Source organism: Xyrauchen texanus, chromosome 4 (assembly GCF_025860055.1).
Source record: "Xyrauchen texanus isolate HMW12.3.18 chromosome 4, RBS_HiC_50CHRs, whole genome shotgun sequence".
Classification (NCBI taxonomy): Eukaryota; Metazoa; Chordata; class Actinopteri; order Cypriniformes; family Catostomidae; genus Xyrauchen; species Xyrauchen texanus.
The window spans coordinates 599,871-627,500 of NC_068279.1; the positions used below are offsets into that span (position 1 = coordinate 599,871).

The 27,630-nt window shown below is 42.1% G+C and overlaps 1 protein-coding gene across 1 annotated transcript in view; it reads right to left on the minus strand.

Moving 5' to 3' along the window:
• The window catches only part of LOC127636920 (peripheral-type benzodiazepine receptor-associated protein 1-like), a 114,580-nt gene that overhangs the window by 16,280 nt on the left and 70,670 nt on the right, over nucleotides 1–27,630 (minus strand). The window contains exons 17-28 of the mRNA XM_052117724.1: nucleotides 27,043–27,146; nucleotides 25,406–25,515; nucleotides 22,877–23,767; nucleotides 22,469–22,620; nucleotides 15,315–15,806; nucleotides 13,947–14,468; nucleotides 13,044–13,202; nucleotides 11,825–12,571; nucleotides 8,595–8,694; nucleotides 5,321–5,451; nucleotides 1,527–1,695; nucleotides 800–1,023 (exon numbers count right to left, since the gene is read on the minus strand). Coding sequence (XP_051973684.1) covers nucleotides 800–1,023; nucleotides 1,527–1,695; nucleotides 5,321–5,451; nucleotides 8,595–8,694; nucleotides 11,825–12,571; nucleotides 13,044–13,202; nucleotides 13,947–14,468; nucleotides 15,315–15,806; nucleotides 22,469–22,620; nucleotides 22,877–23,767; nucleotides 25,406–25,515; nucleotides 27,043–27,146 — 3,801 coding nt within the window. The remainder of the gene's footprint in view (nucleotides 1–799; nucleotides 1,024–1,526; nucleotides 1,696–5,320; nucleotides 5,452–8,594; nucleotides 8,695–11,824; nucleotides 12,572–13,043; nucleotides 13,203–13,946; nucleotides 14,469–15,314; nucleotides 15,807–22,468; nucleotides 22,621–22,876; nucleotides 23,768–25,405; nucleotides 25,516–27,042; nucleotides 27,147–27,630) is intronic.

The window sequence follows — 27,630 nt, forward strand, 5'->3', positions numbered from 1 at the left end:
GGAGTTGTTTGAGTCAGACCACACACACTATCTTTAGATAAAAAAGAATTAATCAGTACAGTTTTAATTGCATCTAAGAAATACAGAATCCCGTAAAAGACAACATGAAACTGCATTAGCAAAAGAAACTGGAAATTTAATTTGGAAATAAATAAGGTTGGGATTTGATTGTATCCCTCAGGATCTGATTGGATCAATACATGTTAGGCCGACAAAAACAAAAAGGAAACGGCATTAATGACTTTTCTCACACCTTAAGTCCTCCCCTTTTTCTCCCCTTTTTCTCCCCAATGTGTATCGCCCAATTCCCAATGCGCTCCAAGTCCTCGTGGTGGCGTAGTGGCCCTAGTGTTGAGCATGTTACCGTGGAGACGTAGCGTGTGTGGAGGCTTCACGCTATTCTCCGCGGCATCCACACACAACTCACCACACGCCCCACCGAGAGCGAGAACCACATTATAGCGACCACGAGGAGGTTACCCCATGTGACTCTACCCTCCCTAGCAACCGGGCCAATTTGGTTACCCCATGTGACTCTACCCTCCCTAGCAACTGGGCCAATTTTGTTACCCCATGTGACTCTACCCTCCCTAGCAACCGGGCCAATTTGGTTACCCCATGTGACTCTCCCCTCCCTAGCAACCGGGCCAATTTGGTTACCCCATGTGACTCTCCCCTCCCTAGCAACCGGGCCAATTTGGTTACCCCATGTGACTCTCCCCTCCCTAGCAACCGGGCCAATTTGGTTGCTAATGAGACCTGGCTGGAGTCACTCAGCACGCCCTGGATTCAAACTCACGACTCCAGCGGTGATAGTCACCGTCAATACTATTTCATGAACGCATCCCCCTTTTAGTTCCAGAAGCAGAATACAGAGAGCTGATGGGAGAAAATGAGTAAAAGCAAAAGCAGGTGAAATCTGGGATGCAGGAGACAGCGAGCGCTGACACACACCTTTCTTGGAGCGTTTAGGTTTCGGCGGTGGAGCGGGGCGGCGCAGAAGCTGTGCATGTAAGCGGGCGTCTTTATGACATTTAAAACAGGACACGAGGAAAAAAAGACAAGTAGCAGACAAGAATGAACGAGAAGGCAAAAGAAAAGCAAAACCCTCACAAGAAAATAACTAAAGCTAAAAATACAAGATTCAAAATGAGAATATAAGCAGAGACAGCAGCATCTAATGATGCTTTATGAGGCTTTTCTTTGGAACTGCAGTGTGTTCACACAACAACAACAACAACAACAACAACAACAACAACAACAACAATGCAACTTGTGCAGTTCTGTAAAAAGATATCATGTGATGATTGCGAATGACAGAGCTTTCTGATATGATTAATTCAAACCACACATCCTGAGAAATGTTTTTAAAAATATTTTAGACTTATATCATTTATGTATATGAATATATATACTGGGCTCTCACAATTTTTGACCCATTAATTTCTATGAATTTTGTGAATCCTGGATGTGGAGATGCACTGTACAGGTATATTGAGGTTTGAAGAATGCCGTGTGAAACACACCTATCTTTTCCATGGACGCCTCTGTGGAAAGGAAGCCCTGCATCAGGAGCTGGTCTCTGGTCTCCTCATCATCCACCTGGATCTCTGAAACCATATTGCACGGCACGTAACCATGACGACCACCAGCCTCACCATGGTAGAAACCATCTGCATCTTTGTCCCCATAAACCTGCCGAAGAGGAAATGGATCAGAATTCCCGCAACCAGAAATAGTAGTAAACAGTAGTAAAAGTAGAAGCTTGAAGAAGCTAGAGCAAAACAAACAGATGACATTCTTATGAAATAAATTTATTAAATACATTAAAAAAACGTATCAAATGATTACATAACACATTACAGAGCTGTGTGCTACTCTTGTTGGCAGCAGAAATCTATGGATCCCCTAGGAGGAGAGGGAAGGAATTTATGCGTTCCCTCACAATAAGTTTTGTGTTCCTTGCAATAGTTTGTGTTCCCTCACAATAAGTTTTGTGTTCCTTGCAATAGTTTGTGTTCCCTCACAATAAGTTTTGTGTTCCTTGCAATAGTTTGTGTTCCCTCACAATAAGTTTTGTGTTCCTTGTAATAGTTTGTGTTCCCTCACAATAAGTTTTGTGTTCCTTGTAATAGTTTGTGTTCCCTCACAATAAGTTTTGTGTTCCTTGCAATAGTTTGTGTTCCCTCACAATAAGTTTTGTGTTCCTTGCAATAGTTTTCGATCCCTCACAATAAGTTTTGTGTTCCTTGCAATAATTTTCGATCCCTCACAATAAGTTTTGTGTTCCTTGCAATAGTTTTCGATCCCTCACAATAAGTTTTGTGTTCCTTGCAATAGTTTTCGATCCCTCACAATAAGTTTTGTGTTCCTTGCAATAGTTCGCGTTCTCTCACAATAAGTTTTGTGTTCCTTGTAATAGTTTGTGTTCCCTCACAATAAGTTGTGCGTTCATTGTAATAGTTTGCGTTCCCTCACAATAAGTTTTGTGTTCCTTGCAATAGTTTGTGTTCCCTCACAATAAGTTTTGTGTTCCTTGCAATAGTTTTCAATCCCTCACAATAAGTTTTGTGTTCCTTGCAATAGTTTTCGATCCCTCACAATAAGTTTTGTGTTCCTTGCAATAGTTTGCGTTCCCTCACAATAAGTTGTGCGTTCATTGTAATATTTTGTGTTCCCTCACAATAAGTTTTGTGTTCCTTGCAATAGTTTGTGTTCCTTGCAATAGTTTGTGTTCCCTCACAATAAGTTTTGTGTTCCTTGCAATAGATTGTGTTCCCTCACAATAAGTTTTGTGTTCCTTGCAATAGATTGCGTTCCCTCACAATAAGTTTTGTGTTCCTTGCAATAGTTTGCGTTCCCTCACAATAAGTTTTGTGTTCCTTGCAATAGTTTGCGTTCCCTCACAATAAGTTTTGTGTTCCTTGCAATAGTTTGTGTTCCCTCACAATAAGTTTTGTGTTCCTTGCAATAGTTTGTGTTCCCTCACAATAAGTTATGCGTTCATTGTAATATTTTGTGTTCCCTCACAATAAGTTTTGTGTTCCTTGCAATAGTTTGTGTTCCTTGCAATAGTTTGTGTTCCCTCACAATAAGTTTTGTGTTCCTTGCAATAGTTTGTGTTCCTTGCAATAGTTTTCGATCCCTCACAATAAGTTTTGTGTTCCTTGCAATAGTTTGCGTTCTCTCACAATAAGTTTTGTGTTCCTTGTAATAGTTTGTGTTCCCTCACAATAAGTTGTGCGTTCATTGTAATAGTTTGCGTTCCCTCACAATAAGTTTTGTGTTCCTTGCAATAGTTTGTGTTCCCTCACAATAAGTTTTGTGTTCCTTGCAATAGTTTTCGATCCCTCACAATAAGTTTTGTGTTCCTTGCAATAGTTTTCGATCCCTCACAATAAGTTTTGTGTTCCTTGCAATAGTTTTCGATCCCTCACAATAAGTTTTGTGTTCCTTGCAATAGTTTGCGTTCCCTCACAATAAGTTGTGCGTTCATTGTAATATTTTGTGTTCCCTCACAATAAGTTTTGTGTTCCTTGCAATAGTTTGTGTTCCTTGCAATAGTTTGTGTTCCCTCACAATAAGTTTTGTGTTCCTTGCAATAGATTGTGTTCCCTCACAATAAGTTTTGTGTTCCTTGCAATAGATTGTGTTCCCTCACAATAAGTTTTGTGTTCCTTGCAATAGTTTGCGTTCCCTCACAATAAGTTGTGTGTTCCTTGCAATAGTTTGTGTTCCCTCACAATAAGTTTTGTGTTCCTTGCAATAGTTTGCGTTCCCTCACAATAAGTTTTGTGTTCCATGCAATAGTTTGCGTTCCCACACAATAAGTTTTGTGTTCCTTGCAATAGTTTGTGTTCCCTCACAATAAGTTTTGTGTTCCTTGCAATAGTTTGCCTCAATAGTTTGTGTTCCTTCAATGTTTCCCTCACAATAAGTTTTGTGTTCCTTGCAATAGTTTGCGTTCCCTCACAATAAGTTTTGTGTTCCTTGCAATAGTTTGTGTTCCTCACAATTAGTTTTGTGTTCCTTGCAATAGTTTGTGTTCCCTCACAATAAGTTTGTGTGTTCCTTGCAATAGTTTGTGTTCCCTCACAATAAGTTTTGTGTTCCTTGCAATAGTTTGCGTTCCCTCACAATAAGTTTTGTGTTCCTTGCAATAGTTTGTGTTCCCTCACAATAAGTTTTGTGTTCCTTGCAATAGTTTGTGTTCCCTCACAATAAGTTTTGTGTTCCTTGCAATAGTTTGTGTTCCCTCACAATAAGTTTTGTGTTCCTTGCAATAGTTTGTGTTCCCTCACAATAAGTTTTGTGTTCCTTGCAATAGTTTGCGTTCCCTCACAATAAGTTTTGTGTTCATTGCAATAGTTTGTGTTCCCTCACAATAAGTTTTGTGTTCATTGCAATAGTTTGCGTTCCCTCACAATAAGTTTTGTGTTCTTTGCAATAGTTTGTGATCCCTCACAATAAGTTGTGTGTTCATTGCAATAGTTTGCGTTCCCTCACAATAAGTTTTGTGTTCATTGCAATGGTTTGTGTTCCCTCACAATAAGTTTTGTGTTCCTTGCAATAGTTTTCGATCCCTCAAAATAAGTTTTGTGTTCCTTGCAATGGTTTGTGATCCCTCACAATAAGTTGTGTGTTCATTGCAATAGTTTGCGTTCCCTCACAATAAGTTTTGTGTTCATTGCAATAGTTTGTGTTCCCTCACAATAAGTTTTGTGTTCCTTGCAATAGTTTTCGATCCCTCAAAATAAGTTTTGTGTTCCTTGCAATAGTTGGTTTCCCTTTAAATTGTTTTGAGTTCCCTCACAATAGCTTTATACATCCTTATATATCCCTCACAAAAATTAACCATGCTATAGTAACTATAGTTGAACTATGGGATGTATATAATAAACTATTTGTAGAAAACCAATTTTATTGGTTGTAAAACTACCGTAATAATAGAGGAAAAACTATGATAAAACAAATCAGGATCATTCTGCAAAAAAAGGACAGTAAAACCATGTTTAATTTGAAGTTCAAGTACCAAGGTTTTTAAAACTATGCTTTATACCACAAAAATAGTTACTAAAATCAATTTGCAATTTTAATATTATGAAACCATGGCTAATTTTTGTGAGTGCATGTTTTATTGGTCGAAATCGTGGTTCTCACTTGTACCGCAAATAAACCAAATTAAGTTTTGAGGGAAATCAGTATCAAATTAGCCAAAATATTTTATAAACAAACAAAACTCAAGGGGTCAGATATACCTGACTGACATTATCAGCCCAATTGAAAATGATTCAATTTCATCTTTGAGAAGAGTTCACACCTTAATAATCTGTCCCTCCTTAAAGGGAAGTTCCTCTTCTGCAGCATCAGGGTTGGGTGACATCACTGCCGGGTCATACGGGAAGAGAGCAACAAAGATCCTCGCCTCATTTTCTCCAGGTGCCCTGGACTCTGCGCGCACACACACACACACACACACACACACACACACACACACACACACACACACACACACACACAACACACACACACACACACACACACACACACACACACACACACACACACACACACACACACACACACACACACACACACACACACACACACACAGTCAGTATGCTGATGGCCGTTCCCTCTCCCCCTGCCTGGAGAAGCATAATGGTGCAGTCCAGGCGTGTCCTTAAGTGAGGTAATCATGCTAAAACCACCTGATCCTAATCCGCCATGAGTCGCTCAAGAAATGTGCACACATGATTTAAACACACAGAGTGAGAGAGAGAAGCACAGATGTCTATCAACCAACTTCAACACTTCTCAAATGTGTGACACAAACCAGATTTAAACAATTAAACAAAGTTATCCAACCAAACCTTCAGATGAAAACCACAAAACATTTAGATTCAACTGCATTAATCAAAGGATCATTCTACGAAATGAATAAATTGTGTGTAGATTCAATGTATATCTTGAAAGCACAGTGAGTGGATAAAGATTGGCTGCCAAATTTGTGAATGAATGATTGCAACGAATTTAATAAAATATAGCTGCAAGCAGCAATTATGGGGCCGAGCATCAGCATGGCATACAGTAAGCACAACCTAAAGAACACATATAACACAAACTCACATCTTGCCTCAGAGCAGGATCAAACCGGGAACTTTGTTTTACATTTCAACAGTAATACTTTCAGTAATATATTCTGTGCCACTCAGTTGGCATGCTCAATGAGTGGCAAAGAGACAACCTGAGTTTAGAGTCAGAAAACCAGTGTGGTGATCTATTAACCTAAAGGTGGCACTGTCTTCAAACTGCTCAAGTATCCTCAAGACACGATGTTGATGAAGCAAACCATTTTTTAAAAGATCCATCACTTTTTTATAATGTGAAATATTGTGGAGAGACAGAATGACCGATATGGTATAAATTGGTATTGTTCAAATCCTCATGACCCACAGAATCCACGGACACCAACCTCGTGATGTTTGGACATATGCTTCAAAAGTAATGATCTATAGGGGTTGCAGTCTCCAAACTTTGCATGCACCCTCAGATTATGGTACTGATGAAGCAAACCAAATTTCGTTTCGATAGGACACAGCATTGCTGAGATATAGCCTCAAATCCTATTTCGCCATAGGAACACCATTTTCAACATAGTCAAAAATCTCAATTCTGTACTATTCATTCTGTGCGGCTCAGTCTGAAGAGTCATTGTTTGGGCAAATCAGATGACATTTCAAGGAAAAGTAGAGGAAAAACAGCAAACATCATATTGCAAGATGGCGGACACTGTAGTGGGCGGAGTTTTAATGTATGGGGTTCATTTGAATCAGCAGGACGATTTTTATGTTTCTAGGACAAACGGTTCAGAAAATATGCACAAAGTGTCAAAAAGTGAATTTTTGACATGACAGTTTGTCTTAGAGACGCCAAATTTTGTGTGGTGTCTATTCATGCCCATCCCTACCAGTTTGCCAAATTTAATAATTTTCCTACGTATGGTCCTATTGGCTGCCATAGACTCCCATTAGGAAGAAGAAGAAGAATACTAACAGATACAATAGGGGCTACATTACCTTTGAAGTTTTGCCCCCAATTAATATAAATGTAAAAACATAAAATATGAAACTGCCATTGTGTATAGAACGTCTGACAGCAGGACATCACGGTCATGAAGTTAGAGGTTAACATCCTAAAGCCATCAGGATCTTTTACCTTTTTCTAGATCAAGAGTAAAGGGTTAGGGGTCAAGGGTAGGGTGTAAACGAGAGCTGTGTAATCTGCGGAGATAATAGGTGTTCGTCATGTTTGCGTTGAGCTCCAGCACTGAGATGTGAAATCTCATTAGTGAAGATCAGACCATCAGTAGCAACAATCAAGGGCAGAGAAAAGATATAATGTGATATAAGTGGGAAAGAGAGCTGCTGCGGTCAGGTATTTTCACGCTAACTATTTTCATAATAGATACTTCCTGCTGTATCATTGTAAAGGGATTAATGGAAAGGAGGCGGCGAGAACTGGCTTGACAATATAAATAATATTTCATATAAAGCTCAACCTAAAAGACAAACACACACACACAGGTGTCGGACAGCTGCACGTAAATCTCTCTCTCTGTCGCATTGTCGTCTTCGGTTGGCCTTTATCCCTCTCTGAGGGCTAATTAGCCTGATTAGGGGCGGATGTGTGGACGTCCCACCCTCCGCCCTTCCACATTCCTCCCTCATTTTCTCAGGCCAGGGAGCCCCCGGCAAGACGTACACCCCCCCCTTTCCCTGGGGAGGGACGTGCCTTCCGCACCGTCTGCCGGCAGGTCATCCCCGTCTACCTGGATGAGGAGGGGACAAGGGGAGGGAAACAAAAAAATAACAATTAATCGCCAGTTCTCCGATACGCCGTAGTTTGGTCCTCGGCCACTCCTCCACCCTCTAATGGACAACAGCCGCGCCTCCCTGGGCGGATCGGAGGCAGACCTCTAGCCCCTGGTGGACGGAATGCCACACCGCGTTCTCAGGAAACAGAAGGGGTCTCCCCCACCCCTGGCAGTGCTTCTCCCGCTCCAGGTGGTCGGCTGGGAACCCCTCCCCGCTTGCAGTCACCGGTCGTTTTGAGCCCATTGCGTTTAGCGGCTGGTAGGGGTCTCCCCCCGCCCCTGGCAGCGGCCCTGACCGTTCCAGGCCCTCGGCTAGGAGCCCCTTCTCCCTTCGCGGCCGGGCTCCTCCGTCACCCAGCAGATGGCCGTGGCTGCTCCGTTGGGGTGGACGGTAGCGGCCAGGACTGTACTATGGCGTATCCCTCCTCCTCCTCGGGTTTTGGCACCAGTGTAAAGTGTGTTAAAGGGAAAGGATGATGCAAGAACCGGCTTAACAATATAAATAATATTTAATTAAATAAAAAGACACACACAAACACATACAGGGCAGCTGCCCATAATTCTGCTGTCTCCGGTCTCCTTTATCCCTCGCTCGCCTCATCAGGGTGATTGGGGCCGCCCTGGCCCCGCCCTCCTCCATGCTACACTCACGACAACCTGTTTGGAGTTAAGCTACCTCAAGAGAGGGAGAGAGAGAGAGAGGGAGCGACTAACTCACCTCTTACCAGTCTTCTTTCAGAGCGTGTCGATTTCGGATCACATGGGCCACACGACGCTGCACCTGCATCGGCCAGTGAGGCTTCTCTGCCTGATGACTCCTGATTCAAGAAATATAAACCGTTACAGACTGACACAGGATAAATCCAGTCACTCAATATCATCAAAGCAGCATATAAGCAAAATCACAACGCTGCATGTAATACCCCGCTCACACACTAGGGGCTTAAAGGTGTTGTTCATGATTTCAGCAGTTCTAAATTCCACGAGACTGAGCCGTTGAATTAGCCACACCACCTCTTTCCAAAACCACACAACAAAGACACAGTTTAGATGGACGTTGAGCAGGAGAACAGCTTTAGTGCATGTTCAAATAGTACCCTCAAATGCATCTTCATTTATTTATTTTTAGCTGCTATGAAATGGAAAATGGTACAATCGATAGAACTCATAATGGATGTTCGTTTATCAGCTAGCTTGTGAAAGACTTTGTTCTAGTGTGTAGCTTTTTTAGCTTGCTACCTGAAAGTTAACCAAAAGTCACCGCTGTGAAAAAATGTAAAGCGATGGACTCTGAAGACATGATCAGAGACCAGAGTTTTATGGCTTTTGGTCTATGTCTGTTAGCTTTGAGGCCAAAATCTATATTCTAGCTTACGCCTAGAAGTTGACAAAATATTTAGTAGATAGAGTTTTAACATTTACAGCCGTTTTCTTCAGGGTAAATTGACCAAAAATATTGATGACTCATCTTATTTGCTTATTGACGTACACAAGTTTGGGTAAAATGGGAAGATTATTGAGACTATTAGTCTCACTTTACTGTCATTTTAATGAACAAATAAAAGCAATCAGAAGACGAGGAATCACAATCTAAAGGAACAGTTGCTCTTCTGATGGGCATCTAATCTAATTATTATTTTAGCTTCATAATGCAAATGTATATATTCTGAAGAAGCAGTAAATGTGATCCGAGGTAAAGACGGTTAGATTTATAATATTTAAACATTTTAAAATGTTCAAAAGCTGGTTTTCTGAAAGTGAACTCAGCATTGGAGAAATAGTTCTGATAGTTTATAGCTCATTTAACTTTGTGTAAAGAAAAGTCAAATATAGGTCTAAAAATACATATATTTTTGTTTGGTAATTCATTTTTTTAATTTAATGCTTTTTTCATTTGGAATTAAATTTTATTTTTTAAATTTAATGCTTTTTTTGTTTGGTAATTAATTTTTTTAATTTAATGCTTTTATTGTTTGGTAATTTATTTATTTTTAATGTAATGCTTTTTTTGTTTGGTAATTTATTTATTTTTAATGTAATGCTTTTTTCGTTTGGTAATTAATTTTTTTAATACAGGGGATTTTGCCGGCATTTTTTCAATAGTAAAACTAAACAATAATTTAACAGAATTGGGCTGTAAGTGTTCCAAAAAAAAAGCACTGATGATTTTCTCCTAGTATTGTGTATTTATTTTATTTAAAACATCTTTGTGCACTGAAATGATGTTTTTTGTATTGTGGGATAATTCCGTGATTATTATTTTGAATGGTATGAAAAAGCAAAACAGTGTTCATTCATTTGTTCACTGTGCAGGAGATATTTGTGTTGCACTCGTGGAAATATCATGTTTGCAGCATCGGATCTGTAAGCCGTAAAGATCCATCCATAATCACATACAATAAATGGGCTTTTAATACTGTCGTCATGGTAACACAGGCTAACGATTGGGGCAAACTCTGTCATGTGACACTACATTTTTGCGTTAATGGCAATTTTATTGACGTATTAAGTATTTCCAAACCATTTTTTCGTGACATTTGATGTATCGACATTGAGTTAATTCGCTTGAGTTAAACGGAAAAATATTATTTAGACATTTGTGACACTTTAGCGATAATGTGCGTATCAGATTTATTTTGATGCGCTAAAACTTTTTCGCAAAACATTCTTGGATGGAAACGTAGTTAATGAAGAGTTTGCCGCAAACTCATATGCATGTGAAAATAATAAGTGGCGAATTTGCGGCAAGATTTTTGTAAGGGCTCCTTGCCACCAAATAGCAATAGCAAGTTGCCAATTATGGTTTTGCCAGCCTGTGATTTAAAGACCGCTGGCTACATAAAAAAGGACAAGCCCTTTGACTTGCCCCACCGCCAGACTTCCTGTGTCATTAGGAAATATCCCGCACAGGAAAGAAAGCTACAATTGTCAAACCATTTCCTGGGGACTTTTAAGAACACAAAAGATGATATCATAAAAATGTAAATCTAAGTTGCAGCCTGGGGGCTTGAAACACATACAATCACAATAACAATCTTTAACTGGTCCAAGCTGGTCATTAGCTCGGTCAACCAAGCTGGAATCATCTAGGACCAGCTCATGACCAGCTTGGACCAGTTAGAAAACAAATCTCCTGCAGGGATTCGATTTAAGACCAACAGAGGAAGAAATTGGGGTTGTTTGCAGTAACAACACAGTAGCGCTACGGGAACAAAGGTACAGCAGGTACAACATACAGAAGTTGTACATACAGTGTTACCCAGCCTTAAACAGTCACAGCAGTCTCTGGACAAGTTTGACAGAAGATGTCAACAGCAAATGGGATAAGCAGCAACCAATTTCTGGCATGAAATGGAGATTCTCTAGAGCACATTAAGCCATTCTAACCGAACGCTGGAAAGAACATGACGTAGGACAAACACACAGCGAAGAGCCATCAGCTACAAGTACCAAGATTCCTTGACTAGAGGCAGGGAGAGGGGGAGGATGTAGAGTACACAGTCAACTGCAAGGAACAAGAAATTTAGGCTTAAACCTTTTGCATCCACAGTAAATCAGTTTTTAAGAGTCATTGTGTACTTGGTGGAATCTCGTATTACAGTTACCGCGTGAGGTTGAGATGGGGTGGGATTATGGCTAAAGTTAAAAGGTACCGTAAGTGGACCTTTGCTGGCTCAAGTCCAATAAGGAGTGAGCTGTGAACCCCCAGAATTGCAATTGTCCCTGTACAAACACATTTGTAATGTTAACTCCATGCCTTGCTCTTGAAGCTCAAATGGTAGAGCTCTTTGTATGTTGAGCTATAGTGTATAGATGAGAATAGAAACGGGTATGAGTGACTTGAGCTCGTCTTTGATTTTAGGACGCAAAAGGTTTCAGCCATGTCCTAAATGGATGAACTGGTTCTCAAGGGAATACGTTTAAGGTTTAATAAGAAGTCGGACACACCCATGAGCGGTTGCTTGGGGGCAGCTCTGGTTGAGGCCTGCTTGTCAGGGGCAGGTGGTGGTAGTCGTGGTTACCACCCTCCACCCACCACTCTGAACTCATCTGGTCTAGCACCACTTCTCCACGATCAAACCCCTGAGTCTCCTCATCATTATCGGTTCCGTACTCTACGTCAATCTCGGTTGAGGGCCCGGTGGGCGACTTCAAATGGTGTACAGATTTGCTAAGCAAATATGGTCTCTGCCCTGCTCCTGAAGACCCTACAACACCAGCAAGGTCAGAGGTCATCTGGTTACGGAGTAGGGCCTCTCTCCTGAGTCGATCGGCATGGACTTTTTGGGGCGTGCGGCGAACACATAGACTCCCAGCGCTAGGCCCTGCGTACAGTCTACTGTCCGAGTCCAACTCTACATCTTCTTCATCCAGATAGTTGATGGTGTCCACCGTGTCAGCATAGTGCACTTTGGGCCGAGCCCTCCTCTGAACAGTCCCTCTGTACCTCACTACAGGCAATTCAGATTTTGTTTTATGGAGGGAACGTCGATGACCATCACGTCTACGTAAGCGGCCCTCACCTGAGGCAGTCCGGCCTGGAGATGGTCTTGTGTGGGGCTCCGATTCAGTGTTGTCTTCATCTTCAGTGACTTCTGGGATGCTGAATAGCTGCTTGTTGTGCTGGACCTGAGGGGGGAGCTTTGTAATTCTTTCCAAAATTTCTTCATCACTGTCAGTTTCCCACATTTCAGACTGGGCTTGTTTAAGAGCAACGTAGGAGTGTAGGAAAGGGGGAAGATAAGAAAAAGTGTATGCACGAATGCACACATATAGGTGTGGTAAAGGATGGTTTTAGAGGAAAATAGAAGAAAATGAGAAAGAAAAAAAAACAGAAGAAAATTAAAATGCAACAGAGGAAATATTAGAACAGAAAGTTGATTGACAAATTCTAACCAGGCACAAAGTTTCCACACAAGTCATTTTTCCACATTCAAAGTAAACATGATGTGTGACACAATTGCAAGCAGTCAGGACATATTGTTTTTTTTATATTCATGTTAAACAAGATTTTGTACCATTGAGATTTCACTTGCTACTGAAGAACTCTCCTGTTGCTTCACGCAATCCCGGCTGGTTCGACAAAAACTCAGACTTACAGAAGAAACAGCTTTCATTGCTTTTTGACCAAAGGATCAGCGCAATTCTACAATATGCATGTACATACCCTGCCTTTTGGAGCTGTTCTGTAACATCTGGAGGAGAGGTCAACGATAGGTTCAGAGTACAGGTCTTCATCCTCTTCCTCCAGGATGTCGGACAGGTCAGATCGACTACTCTCTCCATGGAAGTCTGGAGGAGGGTCCATAAGACCACCAGCATACACCTGACAGAGAAGAATCACTTTAACAATGGTTACAGGTTTAACAAAGGCTCGAGTGCACAATTTTACATGCGACATAACTGCATGCTGAAAAACAAAAGTATATCCTAGTCTTAACCCTTCCACCTAATGGTGATGCTAACACCTGGTCCTCATACCTACTTAAAGTATCAAACCCTAACTTCCCTTAACCTTACATTCTAACTTTGAATCCGTATTTACAGTATAACCATGAACTCTATTCTGCAACCCTTAACCCTGCCACTGACATCCCACCCCTTTCCCTAACATTAATTCTAATCAGGTTTCCCTTCCTCCGAATCCTAACAACAAACCCAAAGTTCCAACCTCAAATACTAGCTCTAGACCCTAGTTCCAAGTCCAGCCCGTGTCCACCGCCTTTTAATCAAACGTGAAATTTAACCCTCAGCTATTAACCATGTTACTAACAAAAGCTTCTACTCGCCAACATAAAAATCGAAACTTATAACCTATTTCTTAAGCCCACACATTTCCCATTTCAATCTCCCAGCCTAAATCCAGATCCTGAACTACAAATGCTGTCAGAGCTGGTTTTAATCTGTTGATTATGGTCCACGATTAAGAAATGTAACCTTAAGGTGTTTCCCTTTGGGAATAAATGTGAATATTAGAGTACTAAAGCCAAGATCCTCAACAATAGTGCAGTCTGATATAACAGCAACTGGCACATAGAGAAAAGTCACTAGATCTGCTTTGGAAACAGACCTTTATTCGTGGTTGAGGTACAGGCTGCAGGAACTCCTCTATTGACACTAGCCTGGTGTTCTCTCTGTCTTCCTCAGTCTCTGACTCGAAGGGCGATTCATTGGGAGGCCTGAGTGGGTGCGCATCAGATATGTTGACTTTGGGTGCGGTGGAACTAGGCGGTGGCGTGTGAAGTTTGGCACGGGGGTCCTCCAGAAAGTCAGAGAGGGAGGTAACAGGACGCTGGGCACCGAAACTTTCTGTCTCTCTGCTGGGGTTCAGCACAGCTGGGGCCACACTGGACTGCACTGGCACTGATGTGTGAACAACAACAGAAGCGGGCAAGGGTGCTGGCATTGCCAAGGGTGGAGGTACAGTCATGGGCACTGGCATTGCCATGGATGCTGGAGTGGGCACTGGTGCTGGTGTAATCATAGGTGCTGGCATGGTCAAGGGATTAGGCAAAGCCATTGATGCTGGTGTGGCAACGGGCACTGGCATGACCACAGTTGCAGGTGTGGCAATGGGCACAGGTACACTCGCCTGTTAATAGAGGAGATGTATTCAATTCACACTCACATTTTAACACTGTGAAGAGACAGGTAGTTATTACACTCATGTTGCACAAAGATATCCCAGCCACTCCTATACCCACATATGTCAGATGTAAGACTCACTTGATGAACAACATTTCTGCATTACACATGAGGAACAAAAACTTCCATTATATAAGTTTGACTTGTAATGTTTTGTATGTTACGAGTTTATGTTATGGCTGTTTAAAAGAAGATATTGCTACTGCAACTTAAAGCAATCAAAGAACACTTAATATGATCATGTCATAAAGCCTTTGGACGGTTTACACTATACTGCTTTTGCATGACAGCACTAATTTCATTAACTTCATTAGCTTCTGCTGTGTTAAACTTGGATGTTGCTTGTGTTATTATATTTTGAAGTATAACTATGAATAGGGGAAGTCTTACAATATAACTGTAGTTATAATTATTTATGAGAAGTTATAACTTATTATAAGGTGTATAATGAGACAATATGAACGCAGTATAATGCCTCTAAAATGCATTATAAATATGGGCTTCAGAGAAAGTGTTATCAGTCGTTATAGTCAACTTTATGCCAGGTACTTACACGCGTCTCAAATGGAATATTTCAAAAGGGATTCTCATAGCTACTTTAATGAAGCTTTCAAATATTTCAAACCAATGGTTGCTTTATTTAAAGTCATGCCGAACCCTTGTTTAAGTGCAAGAGTTGATTGACATGTGAGTAGGTGGTCATTCACTGTTGTCCGGGACACATCAGGACAGTCTACCCTACAAATGCTGTGTTCAAATGAGTTTCTGACTACTTCCAGTTGTTCAGACTCACCGTTGGGTTAACGTGAGTAGCTGACATTGATAGTGCTTCCTGCGCCTCCATGGCAACCATAAACGGAGCAGCTTCTGGTTTTGCCCAGGCTTCAACGCAGGACATGGCAGGATGTTGTGCATCACGAGCGACTGCTTTGGGTGTGTTGATGTAAACTCCCCTCACAGGACCAGTGGTATGTTCGTCCAGTACAGCAGCATGTGGCAAAACAGGCGTTATGGCAGCAGAGAGAGATGTGGCACAGACAGCAGGCTCAGGGTTCACACCGGCAGCGAGGACACTGGCGGTAGCTGGCACAGACTGGTATTGAGGTAGAGGGACACCTGACATGATGGCAGGCAGTTTTGAAGGAACATTCACAGGTAAAGAATCCACCGACTCGCCAAATGGTGACATGGTGCGTACGGTGAGCTCATGGGCAGCCTGTAACGTCTGGATCTGAGATGGACCAATCAGAGCGCTGCCTGCTGTGGGTGATGACACCTCTAATACCTGAAGGCAAGAGAGAGAGGATTCGGATGTTCGGATTCTGTGTCATGCATTATAAAAATTAAATGTCTATTTTTTTGTTGTTTTTGATCAACAACTAATTGTAAAGAACAGAAAGACTCTTAAAAGTGTCAGTATTCAATGATAAAAGGGTTAAGTGGATCTCATCTTTGGACACACACTACACTTTTACTCCCAACACACAGTAAAAATATAATGCTGCTGAACACTCCACCACTATACTACACAATCACTGCTGAATACTCCACCACTATACTACACAATCACTGCTGAATACTCCACCACTATACTACACAATCACTGCTGAATACTCCACCACTATACTACACAATCACCGCTGAATACTCCATCACTATACTACACAATCACTGCTGAATACTCCATCACTATACTACACAATCACTGCTGAATACTCCACCACTATACTACACAATCACTGCTGAATACTCCACCACTATACTACACAATCACTGCTGAATACTCCAGCACTATACTACACAATCACTGCTGAATACTCCACCACTATTCTACACAATCACTGCTGAATACTCCATCACTATACTACACAATCACTGCTGAATACTCCACCACTATACTACACAATCACTGCTGAATACTCCACCACTATACTACACAATCACTGCTGAATACTCCACCACTATACTACACAATCACTGCTGAATACTCCACCACTATACTACACAATCACTGCTGAATACTCCACCACTATACTACACAATCACTGCTGAATACTCCACCACTATACTACACAATCACTGCTGAATACTCCACCACTATACTACACAATCACTGCTGAATACTCCACCACTATACTACACAATCACTGCTGAATACTCCACCACTATACTACACAATCACTGCTGAATACTCCACCACTATACTACACAATCACTGCTGAATACTCCATCACTATACTACACAATCACTGCTGAATACTCCACCACTATACTACACAATCACTGCTGAATACTCCACCACTATACTACACAATCACTGCTGAATACTCCAGCACTATACTACACAATCACTGCTGAATACTCCACCACTATACTACACAATCACTGCTGAATACTCCACCACTATACTACACAATCACTGCTGAATACTCCACCACTATACTACACAATCACTGCTGAATACTCCACCACTATACTACACAATCACTGCTGAATACTCCACCACTATACTACACAATCACTGCTGAATACTCCATCACTATACTACACAATCACTGCTGAATACTCCACCACTATACTACACAATCACTGCTGAATACTCCACCACTATACTACACAATCACTGCTGAATACTCCACCACTATACTACACAATCACTGCTGAATACTCCATCACTATACTACACAATCACTGCTGAATACTCCATCACTATACTACACAATCACTGCTGAATACTCCACCACTATACTACACAATCACTGCTGAATACTCCATCACTATACTACACAATCACTGCTGAATACTCCACCACTATACTACACAATCACTGCTGAATACTCCACCACTATACTACACAATCACTGCTGAATACTCCACCACTATACTACACAATCACTGCTGAATACTCCACCACTATACTACACAATCACTGCTGAATACTCCATCACTATACTACACAATCACTGCTGAATACTCCACCACTATACTACACAATCACTGCTGAATACTCCACCACTATACTACACAATCACTGCTGAATACTCCACCACTATACTACACAATCACTGCTGAATACTCCACCACTATACTACACAATCACTGCTGAATACTCCACCACTATACTACACAATCACTGCTGAATACTCCACCACTATACTACACAATCACTGCTGAATACTCCACCACTATACTACACAATCACTGCTGAATACTCCACCACTATACTACACAATCACTGCTGAATACTCCACCACTATACTACACAATCACTGCTGAATACTCCACCACTATACTACACAATCACTGCTGAATACTCCACCACTATACTACACAATCACTGCTGAATACTCCATCACTATACTACACAATCACTGCTGAATACTCCACCACTATACTACACAATCACTGCTGAATACTCCACCACTATACTACACAATCACTGCTGAATACTCCACCACTATACTACACAATCACTGCTGAATACTCCATCACTATACTACACAATCACTGCTGAATACTCCACCACTATACTACACAATCACTGCTGAATACTCCACCACTATACTACACAATCACTGCTGAATACTCCACCACTATACTACACAATCACTGCTGAATACTCCACCACTATACTACACAATCACTGCTGAATACTCCACCACTATACTGCACAATCACTGCTGAATACTCCACCACTATACTGCACAATCACTGCTGAATACTCCACCACTATACTGCACAATCACTGTCCAATACTCCACCACTATACTGCACAATCACTGTCCAATACTCCACCACTATACTGCACAATCACTGCTGAATACTCCACCACTATACTGCACAATCACTGCTGAATACTCCACCACTATACTGCACAATCACTGTCCAATACTCCACCACTATACTGCACAATCACTGTCCAATACTCCACCACTATACTGCACAATCACTGCTGAATACTCCACCACTATACTACACAATCACTGCTGAATACTCCACCACTATACTACACAATCACTGCTGAATACTCCACCACTATACTACACAATCACTGCTGAATACTCCACCACTATACTACACAATCACTGCTGAACACTCCATCACTATACTACACAATCACTGCTGAATACTCCACCACTATACTACACAATCACTGCTGAATACTCCACCACTATACTACACAATCACTGCTGAATACTCCATCATTATACTACACAATTACTGCTGAACACTGCACCACTATACTACACAATCACTGCTGAATACTCCACCACTATACTACACAATCACTGCTGAATACTCTACCACTATACTACACAATCACTGCTGAATACTCCACCACTATACTACACAATCGCTGCTGAATACTCCACCACTATATTACACAATCACTGCCCAATACTCCACCACTATACTACACAATCACTGCTGAATACTCCACCATCACTGGCCAATACTCCACCACTATACTACACAATCACTGCTGAATACTCTACCACTATACTACACAATCACTGCTGAATACTCCACCACTATACTACACAATCACTGCTGAATACTCCACCACTATACTACACAATCACTGCTGAATACTCCACCACTATACTACACAATCACTGCTGAATACTCCACCATCACTGCCCAATACTCCACCACTATACTACACAATCACTGCTGAATACTCTACCACTATACTACACAATCACTGCTGAATACTCCACCACTATACTACACAATCACTGCTGAATACTCCACCATCACTGCCCAATACTCCACCACTATATTACACAATCACTGCCCAATACTCCACCACTATACTACACAATCACTGCTGAATACTCCATCACTATACTACACAATCACTGCTGAATACTCCACCACTATACTACACAATCACTGCTGAACACTGCACCACTATACTACACAATCACTGATGAATACTCCACCACTATACTACACAATCACTGCTGAACACTGCACCACTATACTACACAATCACTGCTGAATACTCCATCACTATACTACACAATCACTGCTGAATACTCCACCACTATACTACACAATCACTGCTGAATACTCCACCACTATACTACACAATCACTGCTGAATACTCCATCACTATACTACACAATCACTGCTGAATACTCCACCACTATACTACACAATCACTGCTGAATACTCCACCACTATACTACACAATCACTGCTGAATACTCCACCACTATACTACACAATCACTGCTGAATACTCCATCACTATACTACACAATCACTGCTGAACACTGCACCACTATACTACACAATCACTGCTGAACACTCCACCACTATACTACACAATCACTGCTGAATACTCCACCACTATACTACACAATCACTGCTGAATACTCCATCACTATACTACACAATCACTGCTGAATACTCTATCACTATACTACACAATCACTGCTGAATACTCCACCACTATACTGCACAATCACTGCTGAATACTCCACCACTATACTACACAATCACTGCTGAATACTCCACCACTATACTACACAATCACTGCTGAATACTCCACCACTATACTACACAATCACTGCTGAATACTCCACCACTATACTACACAATCACTGCTGAATACTCCACCACTATACTACACAATCACTGCTGAATACTCCATCACTATACTACACAATTACTGCTGAACACTGCACCACTATACTACACAATCACTGCTGAATACTCCACCACTACACTACACAATCACTGCTGAATACTCCACCACTATACTACACAATCACTGCTGAATACTCCATCACTATACTACACAATCACTGCTGAATACTCCATCACTATACTACACAATCACTGCTGAATACTCCACCACTATTCTACACAATCACTGCTGAATACTCCACCACTATACTACACAATCACTGCTGAATACTCCATCACTATACTACACAATCACTGCTGAATACTCCACCACTATACTACACAATCACTGCTGAATACTCCACCACTATACTACACAGTCACTGATGAATACTCTACCACTATACTACACAATCACTGCTGAATACTCCACCACTATACTGCACAATCACTGCTGAATACTCCACCACTATACTACACAATCACTGCTGAATACTCCACCACTATACTGCACAATCACTGATGAATACTCCACCACTATACTACACAATCACTGCTGAATACTCCACCACTATACTGCACAATCACTGCTGAATACTCCATCACTATACTACACAATCACTGCTGAACACTGCACCACTATACTACACAATCACTGATGAATACTCCACCACTATACTACACAATCACTGCTGAATACTCCACCACTACACTACACAATCACTGCTGAATACTCCACCACTATACTACACAATTACTGCTGAATACTGCACCACTATACTACACAATCACTGCTGAATACTCCACCACTATACTACACAATCACTGCTGAATACTCCACCACTATACTACACAATCACTGCTGAATACTCTACCACTACACTACACAATCACTGCTGAATACTCCACCACTATACTGCACAATCACTGCTGAATACTCCATCACTATACTACACAATCACTGCTGAACACTGCACCACTATACTACACAATCACTGCTGAATACTCCACCACTATACTGCACAATCACTGCTGAATACTCCACCACTATACTACACAATCACTGCTGAATACTCCATCACTATACTACACAATCACTGCTGAACACTGCACCACTATACTACACAATCACTGCTGAATACTCCATCACTATACTACACAATCACTGCTGAATACTCCACCACTATACTACACAGTATAAATAATTATTACAGAGTTTTTATATAGTTTTATTATATTTACATTTATGCATTTTGGCAGATGCTTTTCTCCAAAGTGACTTACAGTGCATTCAAGGCATAATTTATTTAATTAGTTTGTGTAATTCCTGGGAATCAAATCCATTACCCTGGTGTTTCTAGTGTCTAACAGGAACCCCTTATTGAACAATATTTAAATTAAATATTTTCATTTAAAATTGATTAGAATTATTATGCATTTTAGAATGTACAGTATAATATATACAATTATATATAAAATTTAGGGCTGTCAATCGATTAACATTTTTTATGTAAATTAATTACATGGTGTCCCGATTAATTAATTATTTATATATATATATATATATATATATAAATAAAATAAAAAAACATTCAGATAATTAAAATGCATTACATTCCTGTAGCAGAAGAGTTCATCATTAATAAGACAATATAAAAGTGGCTTTAGAATACAATGTATTGATTACATCATATTATTGATCATAAGTCAATCATTGACACACAGTTCACAGTAATCCATTACACAAGTGCATTTGTCAATCAGAGATTTATTATGAGGGCCTTATTATGGTCCGGGGCCATTGCGATTAATTGCGTACATTTTTATAATGCGTTACTTTTAGTCAAATTAATCACACTGAATTAATACGTTAAATCGACAGCCCTAATAAAATTATATTTTTTTATAATAAGTTAAAAGGGAGAAAAAATACTTCAGATTATGCACTATTTATGGGTCACTAATCAAATATAATACAATTAGTGACATTGATCATGTGAAGTATGTACAGATGTGTCAGATTTCCTTGTTTCCATTGAAACACACAAGATGCTCTTATATTCTGAAATCATGCAGGATACCATAAACATCAAGATTCGCTCATGCAAATGTTTTTTCATTACACCCATTACATTACATTCATTTTTGGACCCCACTGCATACATATATTCATAAATCATAATATATGCATGACACCAATGACAGTTAAGATGCTCTCTAATGACGGAATCATCAATGAAAATGTATCAAATGCCACAAGACATTTCTTTTGTTATTTTTAAAGGTTAAACAGATTGGTCAGATTCATTCACCTTCTTCTTGTCAGCATAGATGGTGTAGCCAGTGACTCGGACTCCATTGGACGTCCCGGCAGCATCTATGGTAACAGGAAGCCAGCTAATCTGAGCGATCCCTGGAGACGGACCCCGCTCCAACTGCACGTCCAGAGGTGCGTCAGGAGGACCTAAGAGACAAAGTTTAGGGTCAAAGTTCAAGCTAAAGAAATTGAAATGGAAATATTTTGCCTGCATAATAACTTAAATTTGGGGCTGTTCCTCACACAAAGTTATCATATGACTTCAGAAGACATTTGTGACTCAGTTCACTCCATAGGTCCGTATATCATGAATCAGTACATCATAAACACACATTCAGGCACTAGATCAGCATGGACTATTTATGTGCAGTGTCAAATTAAACAACACATTGACACATCTCACCTGCAGTCAGGGTTGTGAAAGAGGTCACGGCGGTTTTGCGTTCTCGGGACTCGGGTGGAAGTTCCCAGGCTGTGCGGTGCGTCCGGGCCTCCACTTTAATGCGGTAATGCAGGTTGGGCGTGAGGTTACTGAGGCACAGTGAATAGCATCCCGCCTTTACCAGCTCGCACTCCTCGTCGTTCAAAGACACAATGTGCACATAGTTACTGTTGCTAGGCAGCCAGGTCAGGCTGGCCGAGGTAGCCGTTATGCGTTCAACGTGCAGATGTGTTGGCGCCACACATACATCTCGCCCAACAAGCATACTGCAACGCAACTGATCTGAGTTCCCGTGCTCCGTCAAGCTCTGAACCGCTATCCGATACGCCTTCTGCGGCAAGTCCAGCCTCTCCAAAACCGCCTTAGTTTGAGTGCCAAATGGCACGTTGAGTCGCAGCTCGAAGTCCACGTAGACATTATAGCTAAACACGGAACCCCAGCCCACCGGTACGAGCGGCGCCTCCCAGCTGATGATGATACTCTTGGCGAGCTGTTTGATTAGCGTTAGCTTGCGGGGGTAAGGCACGGTGTCCACCCCCACTTCTTCTACATCCAGATCCAAGCCATTAGTGAGGGGGGCGTTCAGCGAAGGGGTGGAGCCATTAGCTTTGGCGATGTCACCGGGAGCTGATGCTGTCGTGGAGGTCTCTGTCCTCTCGGAGGCGCTGTGGGCAAAGCGCAGGTGGTGGTGATGGTGCAACCGCTCGCTACCGCTGTGAAAACAGCTCTCCTGGAAGGAATTATGGGATATTTCGCCGGTCTGATGAGGTTGGCTGCTGATGAAGTCATCGTCTGAAATGCGTTCCACAAAGTTAGAGGGTACAAGGCCTCTCCGTCCGTCCATAAGTTCACCTACGGAGAGTGAGAGCTCGATGATTTAACACAATAGTGTGGTAGAAAGTAGAAATGTGCACGAATAGTTGACATTTGGTTAACCGCTTGACGTGCCATGTGATAAGATGCGCAGATTGACGGTCTCAGACGCGGAGGCAACTGAGATTCACCCTACACCAACGGATTGAGTCACTACGCCACCATGAGGACTTGGAGCACATTGGGAATTGGGCGTTACAAATTGGGGGGAAAAAGGGGAATAAATAAATAAATGGATGATGAAATATGTTGGCTGATTTCTCGTAAGTGAGCACCCCTATGCCCTACACACTCCGAAGTGCAGAGCCCTTGAAGTGCGAACTCTGGAGGGAGCAGGGCACTCGTGTCTCATTATATGGCTGTTTGGAACACACCGGAATGTTACCATGACAACGCAGTGCAGCAACTTATTCATCATTGCAAAATTGGTCTACTTTAAACCTATATACTCTTTGCTGATCCCTGCATGTAGTTGTATTATACTAACATAGCTACTATTAAACACACTGCAGTCGTAAACGTTCAATAATTTTTCTATTTTTTTTTCCTTTTTCTCCCAATTTGTAACGCCCAATTCCCAATGCACTCTAAGTCCTCATGGTGGTGTAGTGATTTGACTTAATCCGGGAGTCAGAGGACGAATCTCAGTTGACTCCGCGTCTGAGACCGTCAATCCGCGCATCTTATCATGTGGCTTGTTGAGCGCGTTGCAACGGAAACGTAGCCTGTGCGGAGGCTTCACGCTATTCTCTGCGGCATCCATGCACAACTCACCACACGCCCCACCGAGAGCGAACCACATTATAGCGACCATGAGGAGGTTACCCCATGTGACTCTACCCTCCCTAGCAACCAGGCCAATTTGGTTACCCCATGTGACTCTACCCTCCCGGGCCAATTTGGTTACCCCATGTGACTCTACCCTACCTACCCTCCCGGGCCAATTTGGTTACCCCATGTGACTCTACCCTCCCTAGCAACCAGGCCAATTTGGTTACCCCATGTGACTCTACCCTCCCTAGCAACCAGGCCAATTTGGTTACCCCATGTGACTCTACCCTCCCTAGCAACCAGGCCAATTTGGTTACCCCATGTGACTCTACCCTCCCAAGCAACCAGGCCAATTTGGTTACCCCCTGTGACTCTAGCCTCCCTAGCAACCAGGCCAATTTGGTTACCCCATGTGACTCTAGCCTCCCTAGCAACCAAGCCAATTTGGTTACCCCATGTGACTCTAGCCTCCCTAGCAACCAGGCCAATTTGGTTACCCCATGTGACTCTACCCTCCCTAGCAACCAGGCCAATTTGGTTACCCCATGTGACTCTACCCTCCCTAGCAACCAGGCCAATTTGGTTACCCCATGTGACTCTACCCTCTAATCCACAAAAAGTTAATGCCAGTTAATAAAAATATGTTAACACAAACCTCAAATACAAGAGAGCGTTCATTTCTTTGGTCACTTCATAATTCCCACACTTCTATTTCTATTATCTCATACTTTTGATGAATATTTTTCTAATATGTGGCAAATAGTCAGAATCAAAATTGAGGAGGTGAGTACAAACTTTTGACTGGTCTGGTTCTTTCCTTATCAGAATTGAAAATAATAAACCCACCCTCAAAGAAGCCGTCATCGTCCATGTCTCCATTGACGTAAATATACTCTCCTGCTGTGAGCGGTAACTCCACTTCAGGGTTATCATTAGGGCCATCAAAAGGGTTGTAGCTGCATTCAGAACAAAACAAAGTGTTCATGTCAAAAGAAATAAAATGTTCCTTGATCTTTTGACATGTAAGAGTTTATTGTACTATAAAAAACATCCTGTAAGTTTCAGAACTCAAAACTTCCTCCTCAAAAATAAAAGCACTTATTTAATCAAGACAAAACAGGAAACCAATGGAGTCTGTTCTCCGAGTACAGAAGGAGGTATTGCCCCAAGTGAAGGAGTTCAAGTACCTCGGGGTCTTGTTCACGAGTGAGGGGACAATGGAGCGGGAGGTTGGCCGGAGAATCGGGGCAGCGGGGGCGGTATTGCACTCGCTCTATCGCACCGTTGTCACGAAAAGAGAGCCGGAAGGCAAAGCTCTCGATCTACCAGTCAATTTTCGTTCCTACCCTCACATATGGTCATGAAGGCTGGGTCATGACCGAAAGAACTAGGTCACGAGTACAAGCGGCCGAAATGGGCTTCCTCAGAAGGGTGGCGGGCTTCTCCCTTAGAGATAGGGTGAGGAGCTCAGTCATCCGTGAGGAGCTCGGAGTAGAGCCGCTGCTCCTTTGCGTCGAATGGAGTCAGTTGAGGTGGTTTGGGCATCTAGTAAGGATGCCCCCTGGCCGCCTCCCCAGGGAGGTGTTTCAGACACATCCAGCTGGGAGGAGGCCTCGGGGAAGACCCAGGATTAGGTGGAGAGATTACATCTCCACACTGGCCTGGGAACGCCTCGGGGTCCCCCAGTCAGAGCTGGTTAATGTGGCTCGGGATAGGGAAGTTTGGCGCCCCCTGCTGGAGCTGCTGCCCCCGCGACCCGACTTCAGATAAGCGGTTGAAGAGGGATGGATGGATGGAACAGAACAAGACAGACGGGCCTAATATTTGACAGTCAATAGAGGTGCAAAAGTGCAATAGACGGACTGCTTCGACTGTTATCATGCATCTCGTGCCAATTTAAAAAGACTCTGTCAAGCTATAACTCTTAAAAGGAGACCCCCATTCAGCATCATGCAGTTTTTGAGTGTAATCACATCATGGTCGTCTTTTATTGCACCCATCTACGTTATTTTTAATTGTTCAAATTGTAAACATGCACTACATGGACATCTTTAACCATTTTGATGTATTTCCGGTGATGTGCGGCGCATTTACAAGCTCAACTTTAATAAGTGTGAGTGTTCTTTTCCATTCCATGGCTGCTGCTGGCTGAGAGAACTGACAGAAGATGGAAGATGAGGGATATCTGGGTGTGACGAAGAGGACAAGGCACGCCCGTCCACCAATTGGACTAATCAGCCGAGGAAAGCCGAGTGATCATAAGCAAAAATGGCAGAATTTCAATCGTGCACTTCTGCCGGTTCACGCGGCAGTTGAGCGACTGCCATTGAGATGAATGGAAATGCTAACGGATAGCTCTCTCCCAAGTATTTTAGACCTAATTGCAGGGCACGTGATTGTGGGCGGGGCTATTCAATGCGCAGCTTGTTATAAAACATTGTTAGCCTGTAGGTAAGAAATCGAAAATGTTCAGTGATGGTTACCTGTAACGTGCAATGAACACCTGGAGTTTAGCGGCTCCTTTATTCACATACGGCGCTGGAGAAACATCAATATCCAGTTCCTCGACTTCACTAGCTGTGTCCACCTGAAACACACACACACAAACTCTATATCAGATGGGTTATTAAAATCAATATCTTGTACCTGGTTCAAACTGTAGATATTATCAAGCCTTAAATTGGCAGCAGGTTTCTACAAGGTTACAACTAACTGTTGCTGCCGGGCAAGGCTGCAGAACGAGTGTAATATCTCATATAATGAGGGCTGAAATGGCTGCTATGCCCATACCGCCAGCTTCCGTATAACCAGGGAGTGCCCACGCTCAAAATTTATATCTATGCATTTGGCAGACGCTTTTATCCAAAGATACTTACAGTGCACTTATTACAGGGACAATCCCCCCGGAGCAACCTGGAGTTAAGTGCCTTACTCATGGACACAATGGTGGTGACTGTGGGGATCAAACCAGCAACCTTCTGAGTACCAATGTATTATACAGAGCACTTATTACAGGGACAATCCCCCCGGAGCAACCTGGAGTTAAGTGTCTTACTCAAGGACACAATGGT